This window comes from Hemiscyllium ocellatum, chromosome 14 (genome assembly GCF_020745735.1).
Source record: "Hemiscyllium ocellatum isolate sHemOce1 chromosome 14, sHemOce1.pat.X.cur, whole genome shotgun sequence".
NCBI lineage: Eukaryota > Metazoa > Chordata > Chondrichthyes > Orectolobiformes > Hemiscylliidae > Hemiscyllium > Hemiscyllium ocellatum.
The window spans coordinates 69,184,888-69,200,289 of record NC_083414.1 but is presented as its reverse complement, the minus strand read 5'-3'; the positions used below and the strand labels follow the sequence as shown (position 1 = coordinate 69,200,289).

Below are 15,402 nucleotides of genomic sequence, written 5' to 3'. Positions count from 1 at the left end.
TTCATATCCCACCTTGGCACCTGGTGAAAATCAGATTCAACTCATTGTCCTGGAATGGAAAGCCATTCTTTGTAATTATGTCCTTTCAGGGAAATGGGTCTCTTGTCAAGGATGGTACAGTGATTGGCCATGCTAAAATTGCCCCGTGGTAACCAGGATTGGTGGATTAGCCATTAGAAATGCAGGGCTATGGGGATAGAGCTGGTGAGCTGGGTCTGGGTGGGATGCTTTTTGGAGGGTTGGTGTATATTCAATGGGCCAGCCTGCCTCTTTTTGCTCCATAGGGATTCTGTGGTTGTGTTGGAAATAGTTCAGGTGAGCCAATCAGTTCCAAGATAATGAGCAATGATGATTGGCCCACTTTTGGAACACTACGTTCAATTCTGCTCTCGCTGCCATAGGGAAGATGTTGTTAAAGTTGAAAGGGACAGAAAAGATTTACAAGGATGTTGTTGGGGTTGAAGGTTTGAACTATAGAAAGAGGCTGGAGCTATTTTACCTGGTGTGTCAGAAGTTGAGGGTGACCTTATTGGGGTTTATAAAATCAATAATGCATGAATAGGGTGAGTAGCCAAGGGCTTTACCCAAGGTGGGGGGAGTCCAAAGCTAGAGGGCATTGACTTAAGGCGAGAGGAGAAAGATTTAAAAGGAACCTAAGGGGCAACATTTTCATACAGAGGGTGATGAGTGTATGGAACAAGCTGCCAGAGGAAGTGGTGGAGGTTGGTGCAATTACTACACTTAAAAGGCATCTAGGTGGGTATATGAATGGGAAGAATTTTGAGGGATATGGGCCAAATGCTGGAAAAGGGGTCTGGATTAGGTTGGGATATCTGGACAGCACGGAGGGGTTGGACTGAAGGGTCTGCTTCCGTGTTATACAACTCGATGACTTTATGACTCCATGGGCGTTGTGACTGACAACCACATTTAATGGCCCCTCAAATGGATAAGGCCATGTTGAAAAGATAAATAGAGATCTTGATCCCAAAGAGAAAAGTGCCGTGTCGAAAAGCAATGGTGCCTCCATGGGAAATCCGCAGCAACCATACAGTAAGGCTAGCGAGTGTGAGTCTGAGCTCCACGCTGTTGGAAGGATTCCAGAGCTACAGCTCAGATACACTAGTGAAAAGGCAGGGTCTTTTTCCAAGGGTGAGGAAGTCCAAGATTAAGGTGAGGGGGAAAGATTTAATAGGGATCCAAGGGACAACTTTTTCACACAGAGGGTGGTGCATGCATGGAATGAGCTGCCAGAGGAATGTTTAAAAGGCATTTGGACAGGTATGTGAATAGGAAAGGGCTTAAAGGGACATGGGCCAAATGCTGGCAAATGGGACTAGTTAGATTTGGGAAACCTGGTTGGCATGGATGAGTTGGGCCGAAGGGTCTGTTTCCATGCTGTGTGACTCTATAAGATTTGAATCAATTTCCAAACGTCACTCTAATTGGATCTTTCTGTATCTTTCTCCACAGCCAACGGACTAGGATAATGCCCCTTGTTCCCAGATTGGGGGAGTTCTTGCTGCCCCCTGTCTCCTGGAAGTTGTGAGATTTCAACAGAAACAGCTCTCCCCCCTCCCCTGCACGCCCCCTGCCACTGGACATGTCCCAGCCACAGCTGCTCAGCCTCCTGCACCTTGTGCTTCAGGTGATCTTGTCCAGCTCCGACAGCTTTCCTGCTGGGAAGAAGGAGATTGCGATCGATGGGGATCTGGTGATCGGAGGCTTGTTTCCAGTCCATGAGAAAGGCAACGGTTTGGAAGACTGTGGAAGGATCAACGAGCAACGGGGCATTGAGCGGCTCGAGGCCATGCTCTTTGCTCTGGACGTGATAAACAAGGACCCCAGCATTTTGCCTGGGATCAAACTGGGGGCCCACATCCTGGACACCTGCTCCAAGGACACCTACGCATTGGAGCAGTCACTGGAGTTTGTCAGATCGTCACTGGCTAAAGTCGATGAGACTGAATACATCTGTCCAGATGGATCCGTTGCCATTCATGATGACAAGGCATTCGCCATTGCTGGGGTCATTGGGGGCTCATACAGTGATGTGTCCATCCAGGTAAGGACCAGACAGAACTGGCATCTTGACCTAATGTGGTAAATTGCGTCACCAGAAAAGACAGAAACTGGGAGGGTATTAACATTAAGGCAATATTTCAAACTTGACATTATGCTTTCATGGACAGACTACATTGCATACTGATATCATTGTATACTGTTATCATTGTATACTGATATCATTGAATAATGATATCATTGTATACTAAGATCATTGTATACTGATATCATTGTATACTGTTATCATTGTATATAAATATCATTGTATACTGATATCATTGTATACTGACATCGTTTTATATTGATATCATTGCATACTGATATCATTGCATACAGTTATCACTGTATACTGATATCATTGTATGATGATATCATTTTATACTGATATCATTATATACTGACATCGTTATATACTGACATATTATATACTGATATCATTGTATACCAATATCATTGCATACTGATATCATTGTATACTGATATCATTGTATAATTACATCATTGTATACTGATATTATTGTATAATCACATCATTGTATACTGTTATCATTGTGTACTGAGATCATTGTATGATGATATCATTTTATACTGATATCATTATATACTGACATCATTATACACTGACATCATTATATACGGATATCATTGTATACGATATCATTGCATACTGATATCATTGTATCCTGATTTCATTATATACTGACATTGTTATATACCAATATCTTTGTATACCGATATCATTGTATATTGATATCATTGTATATCGATATCATTGTATACTGATATCATTGTATACCGATGTCATTGTATACTGATTTCATTGTATTTTGATATCATTGGAGTCATTGAGATTTACAGCACAGAAAAAGACCTTTTGGCCTGTTGAGTCAGCACTGGTCAAAGCATCTACCTGCTCTATTCCCCTTTTCGTGCACTGGCCCCTGGCCTTGGCATCACAAGTGTATATCTAAATACTTCTTCAATATTGTGAGTGTTTCTGCCTCTCCCCTTACAAGCAGCAAGTTGCAGATTCCCACTACTCTCTGGGTGAAAAAGCTTTTCCTCACATTTCCTGTAAACCTCCTGCCCTCCTGCTGGTCACTGACCCCTCCATCAAGGGGGAAGGATTTTTTCCTGCCTACTCTATCTGTGCCCTCCTCATTTTAAACATCTCAGTCATGTCCCCTGTCAATCTCCACTGCTCTAAGGAAAACAATCACAGTTTGCCCCCTCTCTCTTCATAACTGAAATTCTCCAGCCCAGGCAACATCTGTAAAGCTTCTCTGTATCCTCTCCAGTGCTATCACATCCCTCCTATAATGTGGGATCCAGAACTGCGCACAACACTCTAGCCATGACCTAACCAATGATTTATACAGTTCCGGCATCACCTCCCTGCTCTTGAATTGTGTGCTCGGCTAGTGTCCTATATGCCTTGTTAACCACTTTTTCCACTTCTCCTGATACCTTAAGGTACTGCTATATACGCACATCAAGGTCCCCTCTGATCCTTAGTGCATCCCAGAGTCCTGCTGTCCATCATGCATACCATCACTGTTTGCTCATGTAATTGTATACTCATGCAATTGTATATTTGTATCATTGTATATTTCCTCCGAGGTATTTGGGAAATTCCAGGCTCTGTCTTTCGCCATGTTAGTGTCATGTGTGTCCCGATCAGGGTTTGGCACTGGCCATTGCTTCTTGGAGCCATATAATGAAGGCGTTGTGCAGCCTGGACTCAGCAAAAGAGGCAGGATGCAGGTTTCCCAGGCATTGCCAATCTGCTCTAGAGAGTCCAACAGCTGATGTTGTTGCTGAACACACTGTGACTGTCTCCACAAACATCTCCCTCAAGGACAAAGAGGCTTCTTGAGAACAGGGCTAAAAACCTGCCTTGTGTTCGCTTGTTGTTGGTGTGTGTGTGTGTGTGTGTGTGTGTGTGTGTGTGTGTGTGTGTGTGTGTGTGTGTGTGTGTGTGTGTGTGTGTGTGTGTGTGTGTGTGTGTGTATGTGTGTGTGTGTGTGTGTGTGTGTGTGCGTGTGTGTGTATAATAGAATATGGAGGAAAGTGCAAGGAGGTGCAGGATTGACTGAATGGATAGATCAGCATTGAAGGGTTGAACGGCCTACTTTTTCTAATGTTCCTACTTGTTCCTGTAACCTGAACACCAGAAATGCCTGCATATATTTAAAGCTGCCAATTACTGTATGCAGTGTGTTAGCTGCAGGTCAGCAGGTCTGCACAGTAGGAGGTTGATGTAATGCCTAGTTGGTTTGAAGCTGGTGCTTGCTAATTAATGCTCTCACTGAAGGGTTAATTAGAGGGAAGGCAGCGAGAAGCAGTAGATGTGGCCTTGACACTTACAAAGGAGGTGGTGATGGGGGTGAAGGGTACGTTTTCTTCCAGCCTTGTCAAGCTACATAACACGGTGTGTGAGCTCACATACGGAAACCCCCTTGCATTTCTGGTGAGATAATGAGCAGGCTTGAAATGCGCTTAAAATAACTGTTCACTCAATAGGTAACAGCTCAGTAATTCAGCCCCCCTGCAAACAGACTCAATTTTGTTCTTGCTGAGAGAAACCCAGTTGACGGTCAAAGATCTGGGCAAAAGGGCAAAATTGACCACATACCCCATAGGTCAAAGGCTAAGGGTCTCACGGGACAGGGTTGAAGATTAAAGGTCACAGCACAGACCATTATCTCTGTAAAATTCCAAAGGCCCACAGTACAGGATTCAAATGAAAAATCAGCAGAGGCCATTAACTCCTTCAACTCATTCCAAAATCCAATTAAGTCTTGGGCTGATCTACATTTTAACCCCACCCACTCACCCGGCTTCTAAAATCCTTGGTGCGTTTAGTCTCACAAAAATCTAGCTGCGGTTTTTAACTTTGTAATTTAAACAACAACTTTTCGGGGGCAAGAATTCTCTTTTTGGGGTGAAAAGCTGTTCCCTACCGATAACCCCAAAGTGACTATCTCACCTTGACCTAAACTCTCCCATGAGAGGAAATAGTTCCTCTCCACCTTCCCTATCAATGAACGTAATCATTGTATCCTTCTCAAGGAGGTCAGCCATTAACCTTCCATATTGATGGGAATACAAGTGCAACATTCTTACGGCCTGCCAATGGTGTTGGAAGGATTAATTAGTCAAGACACAACTGTTTGAACACACTTTCCTTCAGTATCAGGTCTCAGAATGGGAATTGAATCCAGAATGGTTGGCGCAAAGGCAGGGATGTACAAGGCCTCCTCTATTCTTTGAAAATCTGCCATGGCTTGGTCCGATTAACTCAAACCACAGCCCCTCCCCCCTCCCTCTCCCCCCACCAAAAAAGCCAATCTGTCTTTTCCAGAATTGAGCACAAAATTTGAGATGGGATCTGATCAACTAATCATAGTGGAAGCGGACCATTTGGCCATCGATTTCACACCAACCCTCTGAAAGACATGCCACCTAAACCCACTCCCAACCCCCACCCCCGCCACCCTACCCCTGTAACCCTGCATTTCCCATGGCTAATCCACCTAGCCTAGACATCCTGGATATTAGCATGGCCAATCCAACTAACCTGCACACCTTTGGATTGTGGGATAAAACAAGACCAACTAAAGGAAACCCACACAAAAACGGGGAGAATGTGCAAACTCAACCCAGACAGTCACCTGAGGTTGGAATCAAACCTGGGTCCCTGGCAGTGTGAGGCAGCACTGCTAACTACTGGAGTCACTTGGTGACCATGACTTACACAATTTCAACATAATCCCTCCTCTGTCCTGCAGTCCCTTTAAGAAGCAAGATTCCAGTCTACCCTATTTATTACACCAGCAAATCCAGTGACAACAGCTGACTCACTCATATTGCTTTCTGTCCATCCAGGTGTTTGTTTTAGTGAAAGGTTGGGACTTGGTACAGATCCCCGAGTCAGAAATTGCTAACTGTTGTGTAGCCCCCTTATGACTGCTGTCCACTTCACCACTCACATTACAATTTTATGCACTCCTGTTTAATTTACTGATCGCCGCCCTGGGAGTCGATGTAAGCACCATCTGCGAACACAATCTCCCACAATCTTTCACCTTATCTCCTCAAAAATCTCCACTAGGTTTGAGGGTCAAAGCATCCCAAACGAGAGAACTGGTTAGCCGTTTACATGGTGACCCAGACCCTGGAAGGGGGAACAAGTGGGATGTCTGCTCATTTTGGAATGCATGTATGCTACCTATCAGTGGGATCTGAGACTCTGGCCAGCAGTCAGAGTGGAGAAGGCTCATATTCCTCTACATTGTCAGATTACCCCTCACTATCTGAACCATTATAATGGGAATGGAGAGCTTTGTTCTGATGTGTTGATTGTGCTTCTGTTGCTTAGCTGTTCATGTGGTGCATTGGTAGTGCCCCTATCTCTGAGCCAGGAGACCCAGGTTTAAATTTAAGAGACCCAGGGACAATGCAGTAAGTAACCAACCTCCTGACTCCCCAAAGTTTGTCCACCATTGACATGCTCTCCACTTGCCTGGATGAGTGCAGCTCTAACAAAACTCAAGAAGCTCAACACCGTCCAGGACAAAGCAACTCTCTTGGTTGGCACTGCATCCACAAACATCCACGTCCTCCACCACCGACGCTCAGTAGCAGCAGTGTGTACTATCTAGAAGGTAGACTGCAGAAATTAACCAAAGATCCTTAGACAGGTCCTTCCAAACCCACAACCACTTCCATCTGGAAGGATAAGGGCAGCAGATATATGAGAACACCATCACCTGCAAGTTCTCCTCCAAACCATCCTGACTTGGAAATATTTCACCATTGTTGCTGTGACCTTGTGTTGCTGGGTCAAAATCCTGGAATTTCCTCCCTAAAGGCATTTTAGGCCTTCCTCCAGCACATGGACTGCAGTGATTCAAGAAGGCAGCTCACCATCACTAGGGCAACTAGGGCAATAGCCAGCGACACTCAAGTCCCACTAGTGAATAAAAAAAATCCCAGCTGTTGAGAGGTGTGCAATGCCATCTCTGAACAAGTAGATTAGGAGGTATTTGTAATCAATAGCCTTTGGTGTTTAGCATGTAGAGCTGTGTTTCACTATATTACTTTGGAACATTATTCGGTGGTATATGAAGTGATGTTCTCTGTTGAATCAGTCCTTATCTGTATTTGATTGTGGAATGTAAGGGATGGTCTGGGCTGTTAGTTCTACTGTTGCTGGCCCACAACAATTCATGGATGCTGGTATTGGGCTGTTATCTTTCTCTACAGTCTGTGCTATTTGATATGGTGACTCGAGGCAGTTTAAGCTGGACTTTAAAGCTGACAGCTTCTTTTTGTAAGGTGGCCTATGTCCCAGTTGTATCTTTAGGACATGTGCCTGGTTGGTGGAAGAAGGTGCGATCTTTGCTTTCTCAAGGTGCTTTTTCAACTGTTTTTTTTTCCCTGGACAGTCTATGTCTTGGTATGAAATTAAAATTAAAATTCTTGGCCACATTTTCCACCTCATTGGAACATTGAAACCTGATTTAACAAGCTGTCCTTTCATAACAAGTCTCTATTGCACTGTCTGTTCACCCTTTTGCGTTTTTATAGCGCCTTGCATGGCCGCAGGATATTCCCAGTGCCTTTACAGCTGATGAGACTTTTCAGAAATGTTGGTGAATGGTGCAACCATGGCAACAGTTCATGACGCAATGACCAGGCAGCCAGAAGGGGGCAGCATCTGCCAACCTTGGTGATGATGCTATCCATGCTACACAGTGGAGTCAGTCTAATGTTTGCCCTGTTCAGGACATCAGACACCAAGTCAATGCAGTGTCATCAACTGCAAGCTTGGCTGAGTCGCAGGGTCCAGTGTTCAATCCCCTCTCATAGCTCAGTGCGGGGTTTGAGGGAGTGATGCACTGTTAGGGGAGCTGTCCTTTGGTGAAGAAGTTAAGCTGAGACCTCCATTAGCCTCTGATGTAAAGGAGCACTCAACGCTCTGTCAAAGAAAAGTGAATGAGTTAGTCCCAGTGCCTTGGGCATGTTTTATCCCTAATTAACAATGCAGAAATGGTCCTTATCACATCTCGGTTTGTGGGAGCTTCCTGTGAATGAATTGGCTGCTGGTTTTTCCTCCACCACAACAATTACAATTGAAAATTGCCTCATTGGTTGCAATATTTTTTGAGGATTGGATTGTAAAAGATGGTCCCGACTTAGAAGTCTTACGTTGAGAGACAGAATTGCTGAGGTGCATTAAAGTAATATTTTTCCCTTGCTTCCATCAGATTTTCCTCTGTCGCAGTTCTGAATCATTTTTGTTTTCCTTGCTGATCGTAAATCAGGAGCAGTAAAGGAATCAACAGCAACTTTACATATTGGGTGTAGCATGGATAGCAACACCGTGCTTGGCAAATGCTGCCCCCTTCTGGTCATTGCATCATGGTCATTGCATCATGAGCTGTTGCCATGTTTGCACCGTTTGCCTATATTTCTGAAGAGTTTCATCGACTGTAAAGGCACTGGGAACATCCTGTGGCCGTGCAGGGCGCGACAAAAATTCAAAAGGGTGAACCAGCAGTGAAAAAGTGACTGAAAGGACAGCTTGTTAAATCAGGTCTCAACTTTCCACTGAGATGGAAAAAGTTGTCAAACATTTTAATTTCTTACCATAGAATGTCCAGGAAACGAAAAGAGTCAGAGCTAAGTTTTCATAAGTTCCAGGAGTGTAAGCACAGCAAGAGGCTAGGGTGCCTAAGAACTGTCTTTAAACTGTAGGTAGAGACAAAATACATCCTAACTCACTCCTCCTCAAAACAACCCTCCCTTTTTCTTCATTGTTGAGAGATGTGGCTCTTAACCCAGACTCAGCTGGCACCCCAGCCCACTTATGGGCCCCTGAGAGTAGATCGGGGTTGGGAGGGGGCTAGTGTTTGGAGCTTGAGGGTGGAGAACACAGCTGGTTCCCAGTGACTGTCCTCATTTTCACCCTGAACAGCATCTCCCTCACTCATGTCCTCACAGCCTGAGAACTGTCCTGGCCTTCCCTTACTGATCAAAGATTACTTACAGTGTAGAAACAGGCCCTTCGGCCCAACAAGTCCACACCGACCCGCCAAAGCGCCACCCACCCATACCCCTACATTTACCCCCAACCTAACACTACGTGCAATTTAGCATGGCCAATTCACCTAACCCGCACATTTTTGGACTGTGGGAGGAAACCGGAGCACCCGGAGGAAACTCACGCAGACACGGGGAGAACGTGCAAACTCCACACAGTCAGTCGCCTGAGGTGGGAATTGAACCCGGGTCTCTGGCGCTGTGAGGCAGCAGTGCTAACCACTGTGCCACCATGCTGCCCATAAATCTAGATATACCTAACTCATCTTGAATGCTCCCCAATGCCAAGCCTCCACTGCTATCTGCGGAGTAGAATTCCACTAACAATCTCTTGAGTGAAAATCTTTCCCCTCCTCTCCAACTTGAAGGGGAGTCTGTTTTCTAGACTCCCCCCACCAAGGGAAACATCTTCTCATCACCTACACTGGAAGTCTGTTCAGGACCTTTGCCTCAAAAAGATCATACATCTGAACTCATCTGCTCAACCTTTCATCAAAAGATAATGTATTCATTCTGGAGTCAGTCCCGTAAGCATTTTCTGAATTGCTTCCAATGCAATGACATCCTTCCTTATGGAAGGACAGCAAACCTATTCACACAACTCCAGATCTGGTCTAATTAATGTCCTGAACAGTTGTAGCGGAAGTGTCCTATCTAATACTCTATTCCCCTAAAACAAGCAACAAGATCCTATTTGCCTTCTTTATCTCTTGCTGGATTTGTATGCCAATGTTTTGTGGTTCATGTACCAGGACTCCCTGATCCCTCTGTACAGTGGTGTTCTACAGTCTTGTCCCATTCAAATGATATTCTGCATGTCTCTTCCTGTCAAAACGGAAATTTAATTTTTTTCTGAATATATCGTCAATTATTTTGCTCACCCCTTAACCTATCTATATACTTCTGTAGACTCTCTAAGTCCTCTTGAGAATTTAAGTTCTTACCTATGTTTTTGTCATCAGCAAATTTAGGAACTAGACCCTTGGGCTTTCATCTAAATCACCGATCTCAACTGTAAATAACTGAGGCCTTAGTACTAGTTTTTGTGGCATTCCACTCGTAATGTCTTGCTAACCCTGAAATGACCCAATTATCCCCTTCTCTGTACCTGTTAGCTAACTGATCTCTTACCCTCCCCCCTACACAATGAACTCTCATTTTGTGTAACAAACGTTCACATGGCACCATATTGGAAAAAAACCATTTGGTTTATTAATGCCCTTTACAGAAAGAAACTGCCATCTTTACCTGATTTGGACTACATCTGTCTTCAGACCTACAGCCATTTGCTTGACTCTTAACTCCCCTTTGGAATGGGCAATCAATACTGGCATAGCCAGCGACTCCTCACCTAGTGAATGAAATTTTTAACAAACCCTTTCCCAGTGTCTTTTCTCAAATAGCTGTGATTGTTTCAACTTTCTGCCTTCCTTTTATCTTTTGATTTTTATACTATTGTTGGTAACTTGCTTCTCTGACAGATTCTACAGTGCAAATAGATACAAAATATCTGTCAATGTTTCAACCATTTTTCCTATTAATGTATTGCTAGTCTTACCTTCTGAGGGACAAACACTCACCTTAGTTACTCCTTTCACTATTAAATGCCGACGGAAGCTTTCACAAAGTTTTTTATATTTCTAACTAGCTTTCTCTCATACTGTAGAGTCATAGAGATGTGCAGCACGGAAACAGACCCTTCAGTCCAACCCTTCCATGCCAACCTGCTGTCCCAACCCAATCTAGTCTTATCTGCCAGTACCTGGCCCATATCCCTCCAAACCCTTCCTATTCACATACCCATTCGGATGCCTTTTAAATGTTGGAATCCACCACTTCCTCTGGCAGCTCATTCCATACACGCGCCACCCTCTGCATGAAAAGGTTGCCCCTGAGGTCTCTTTTATATATTTCCCCTCTCACCCTAAACCGATGGCCTCTAGTTTTGGAGACCCCAAGCCAGGGAAAAGACCTTGTATATTTACCCTATGCAAGCCCCTCATGATTTTATAAACCTCTATGAGGCCACCCCTTAGCCTCCGACACCTAGAGTGTCCAGGAAACGAAAAGAGTCAGAGCTAAGTTTTCATAACTTCCAGGAGTGTAAGCACAGCAAGAGGCTAGGGTGCTTATGAACTGTCTTTAAACTGTAGGTAGAGACAAAATACATCCTAACTCACTCCTCCTCAAAACAACCCTCCCTTTTTCTTCATTGTTGAGATATGTGGCTCTTAACCCAGACTCAGCTGGCACCCCAGCCCACATATGGGCCCCTGAGGGTAGATCGGGGTTGGGAGGGGGCTAGTATTTGGGGCCTGAGGGTGGAGAACACAGCTGGTTCCCAGTGACTGTCCTCATTTTCACCCTGAACAGCATCTTCCTCACTCATGTCCTCACAGCCTGAGAGCTGTCCTGGCCTTCCCTTATTGGTCGAAGATCTATCCAACTCACCTTGAATGTTCCCCATCACCAAGCCTCCACTGCTGTCTGTGGTGCAGAATTCCACTATCAATCTCTTGATTGAAAATGTTTCTCCTCATCTCCAACTTGAAGGGGAGTCTGTTTTCTAGACTCCTCCCACCAAGGGAAACATCTTCTCATCATGTACACAGGAAGTCTGCTCAGGATCTTTGTCTCATATTTCTGAACTCTCTAATTTCTCCCATTTGTGCTAGATATTCTTTTCTCATTTCCAAACTCAATCTTCACAGTATTGTATGCTTTCCCTTTCAATGTAATACTAACCTTAACTTGCTTCATTGGCCAAGGATAGTCTCTTGTCTCATAGAATGTTTCTTTTCCAATGGAATATATCTTTAATCCTGGATAAATGCGAGGTGATGCATTTTGGAAGGTTGAATTTGAAAGCCGAGTACAGGATTAAGGATAGGATTCTTGGCAGTGTGGAGGAACAGAGGGATCTTGGGGTGCAGGTACATAGATCCCCTAAAATAGCCACCCAAGTGGGGGTTGTTAAGAAAGCATATGCTGTTTTGGCTTTCATTAACAGGGGAATTGAGTTTAAGAGTCGTGAGATCGTGTTGCAGGTCTATAAAACTTTGGTTAGACCGCACTTGGAATACTACGACCAGTTCTGGTCTCCCTATTATAAGAAAGATGTGGATGCTTTGGAGAGGGTTCAGAGGAGGTTTACCAGGATGCTGCCTGGACTGGAGAGCTTATCTTATGAAGAGCGGTTGACTGAGCTCGGACTTTTTTCATTGGAGAAAAGGAGGAGGAGAGGCGACATTATTGAGGTATACAAGATAATGAGAGGCATAGATAGAGTCGATAGCCAGAGACTATTTCCCAGGGCAGAAATGACTAACATGAAGGGTCATAGTTTTAAGCTGCTTGGAGGAAAGTATAGAGGGGATGTCAGAGAGTTGTGAGAGCATGGAATGCGTTGCCAGCAGCAGTTGTGGAAGCAAGGTCATTGGGGACATTTAAGAGACTGCTGGACATGCATATGGTCACAGACATTTTTAGGGTGCATACACGAGGATCAGTGGTCGGCACAACATCGTGGGCTGAAGGGTCTGTTCTGTGCTGTACTGTTCTATGTTTTATGTTCTATGTTTACTGAAAGTGATGAAGTATATTATGTATGAGTTATTAAATAGCTGTCTCTGCTTCTTTCCTGTCCTACCATTAACATACAGGGGTCCTTGATTTACAATCATCCACTTACACAGGCTCATACTCATGAACAGATAGAGTCATAGAGTCATAGAGATGTACAGCACAGAAACAGATCCTTCTGTCTAACCCATCATGCCAATCAGATATCCCAACCCAATCTAGTCCCACCTGCCAGCACCCAGCCCATATCCCTCCAAACCCTTCCTATTCATATACCCATCCAAATGCCTCTTAAATGTTGCAATTGTACCAGCCTCCACCACATCGTCTGGCAGCTCATTCCATACATGTACCACCCTATGCATGAAAAAGTTGCTTCTTATGTCTCTTTTATATCTTTCCTCTCTCACCCTAAACCTACGCCCTCTAGTTCTGGACTCCCAGACCCCAGGGAAAAGACTTTGCCTATTTATCCGATCCATACCCCTCATAATTTTATAAACCTCTATAAGGTCACTCCTTAGCCTCTGACGCTCCAGGGAAAACAGCCCCAGCCTGTTCAGCCTCTCCTATAGCTCAAATCCTCCAACCCTGGCAACATCCTTGTAAATCTTTTCTGAACCCTTTCAAGTTTCACAACATCTTTCTGATAGGAAGGAGACCAGAACTGCACACAATATTCCAACAGTGGCCTAAGACCCGACATTACATTGTCCCACATTGTATTCTGACTTGCATTAAAATTGACTGTCATTAGCACTGCTGCCTCACAGCGCCAGGAACCAAGTTCAATTCCAGCCTCGGGTGACTGTCTGTGTGGAAGTTGTACATTCTCCCCGTGTCTGCATGGGTTTCCTCTGGGTGCTCTGGTTTCCTCCCACAATCCAATGATATGAAGGTAAGGTGGATTGGCCATGTCAAGTTTCTCAAAGTGTGTGGGGATGTACAGGTTAGATGGATTAGCCAAGGTAAATACAGGGTTACTGGGATAGGGCTGGGTGGAATGCTGTTAGGAGGGTTAATATGGACTCGATGGGCCGAAGATAGGGATGCCGTGACTGACTCCGAAAAAACCCATTCACCACCCAGTGGCTGCCTATGTTTCCAGTTAGCTTTAGTCAATACTTTCCTCATATCCATGCAGTTGCTTTATGTTGAGGATTTTCCACACTGCTCCTTCTCAAACTGAATGTTAAAATCTAGCATCTTATTGCCAGCGTTGCCTACAGGCTCCTTTACTATGATGTTAATTAATCCTGTCTCATCGCCAATGACCAGAGTTTAAACAGCCTACTTCCTGTTTGGCATGACAAAGGACTACTGTGAGAAAGTTTGATCTCCTTAACCCTCTCTGAACTCATCTTTATAGCTGTCAAAGCTAGCCAATAGTTCTGTCACCACACTATCTGAAGGATGTGGATGCATTGGAGAGGGTACAGAAAAGGTTTACCAGGACATTGCCTGGTATGTGGGATTTTAGCCATGAAGAAAGGTTTGGATAGACTGGGTTTGTTTTCACTGGAATGCAGGAGGTTGAGGGGCAGCCTGATACAAGTTTATAAGATGCTGATTGGTGTGGACTGAGTGGAAAGTATGAGGCTTCTTCCGAGGGTGAATGGGCCAATTACAAGGGGACACAAGTTCAAGATGCAAGGTGGGAAGCTTAAAAGAGATCTGTGAGGCAAGCCTTTCACACAAAGGGTAGTGAGTGCCTGGAGCGCACTGCTAGCAGAGGTGGTGGAAGCAGACACAATAGCAGCATTCAAGAAGCATCTGGATGAATACATGAATAGGAAGGGAATAGAGGGATACAGATCCTGTAAGTGAGGACAGTTTTAGTATGCAAGGGCAAAATGGATTGACTCAGATGAGACAGAATTTGTTAGCTGCATCTCAGAAGGTTTCTTGAAACGTTTTGTAGATAGTCCAACTGGGGTACAGGTCGTACCGCACCTTGCAGTAAAGATAGAACCTGGCCAGCTGATTGAAGATTCACTGGGGAAGCATTTTGGGAAGAGTGATCATAATTCTGTAAGTTTTAAGATAAGCATGGATAAGAATAAGGCCGGTTTTTGCATGAAAAGTCTGAATTGTGGGAAGTCTAATTAGAATAGGATTAGGCAGAAACTGAAAAAAATTACATTGGAGGTGCCTGTTTGAGGGTAAATCCACGTCTGACACGTGGGAGTCTTTTAAAAACAGATTGATCAGAGGTCAGGACCAACACATTCATGTGAGGCTGGCAGATAGGATTGAAAGATTTGGGAATCCTGGATGACAAGAGATATTGAAAGTTAGAAAGAAGCACATGAAAGGTTTAAGAAACTGAAATCAGACTCGGCCCTTGAAGAACATGAAGAAAGCAGGAAAGAGCTTTAACAAGGAGTTAAGGGAGGGCTAAAAGTAGGATCAAGGAGAATCCCATGGCATTTTATATTCACGTTAGGAGCAAGAGGGTAACTGGGGAAAGGATAGGTCCACTCGAGGACAAAGGAGGGAATTTATGCATGGAGCCAGAGGATGTGGATGAGGTCCTTAATGAATACTTTGTATTGGTATTCACCAGTGAGAAGGTAATGGCTACAGAGAAAAGGGAGGTTCGTATTCTGGGGCATGTCAATATTAAGAAGGACATACACCAACTGGAAA

At 44.4% G+C, this 15,402-nt stretch overlaps 1 protein-coding gene across 1 annotated transcript in view; it reads left to right on the top strand.

Moving 5' to 3' along the window:
- LOC132822177 (metabotropic glutamate receptor 3-like) overlaps positions 1-15,402 on the top strand; it is a 135,541-nt gene that overhangs the window by 98,401 nt on the left and 21,738 nt on the right. The window contains exon 2 of the mRNA XM_060835252.1: positions 1,474-2,065. Coding sequence (XP_060691235.1) covers positions 1,604-2,065 — 462 coding nt within the window. The 5' untranslated portion in view covers positions 1,474-1,603. The remainder of the gene's footprint in view (positions 1-1,473; positions 2,066-15,402) is intronic.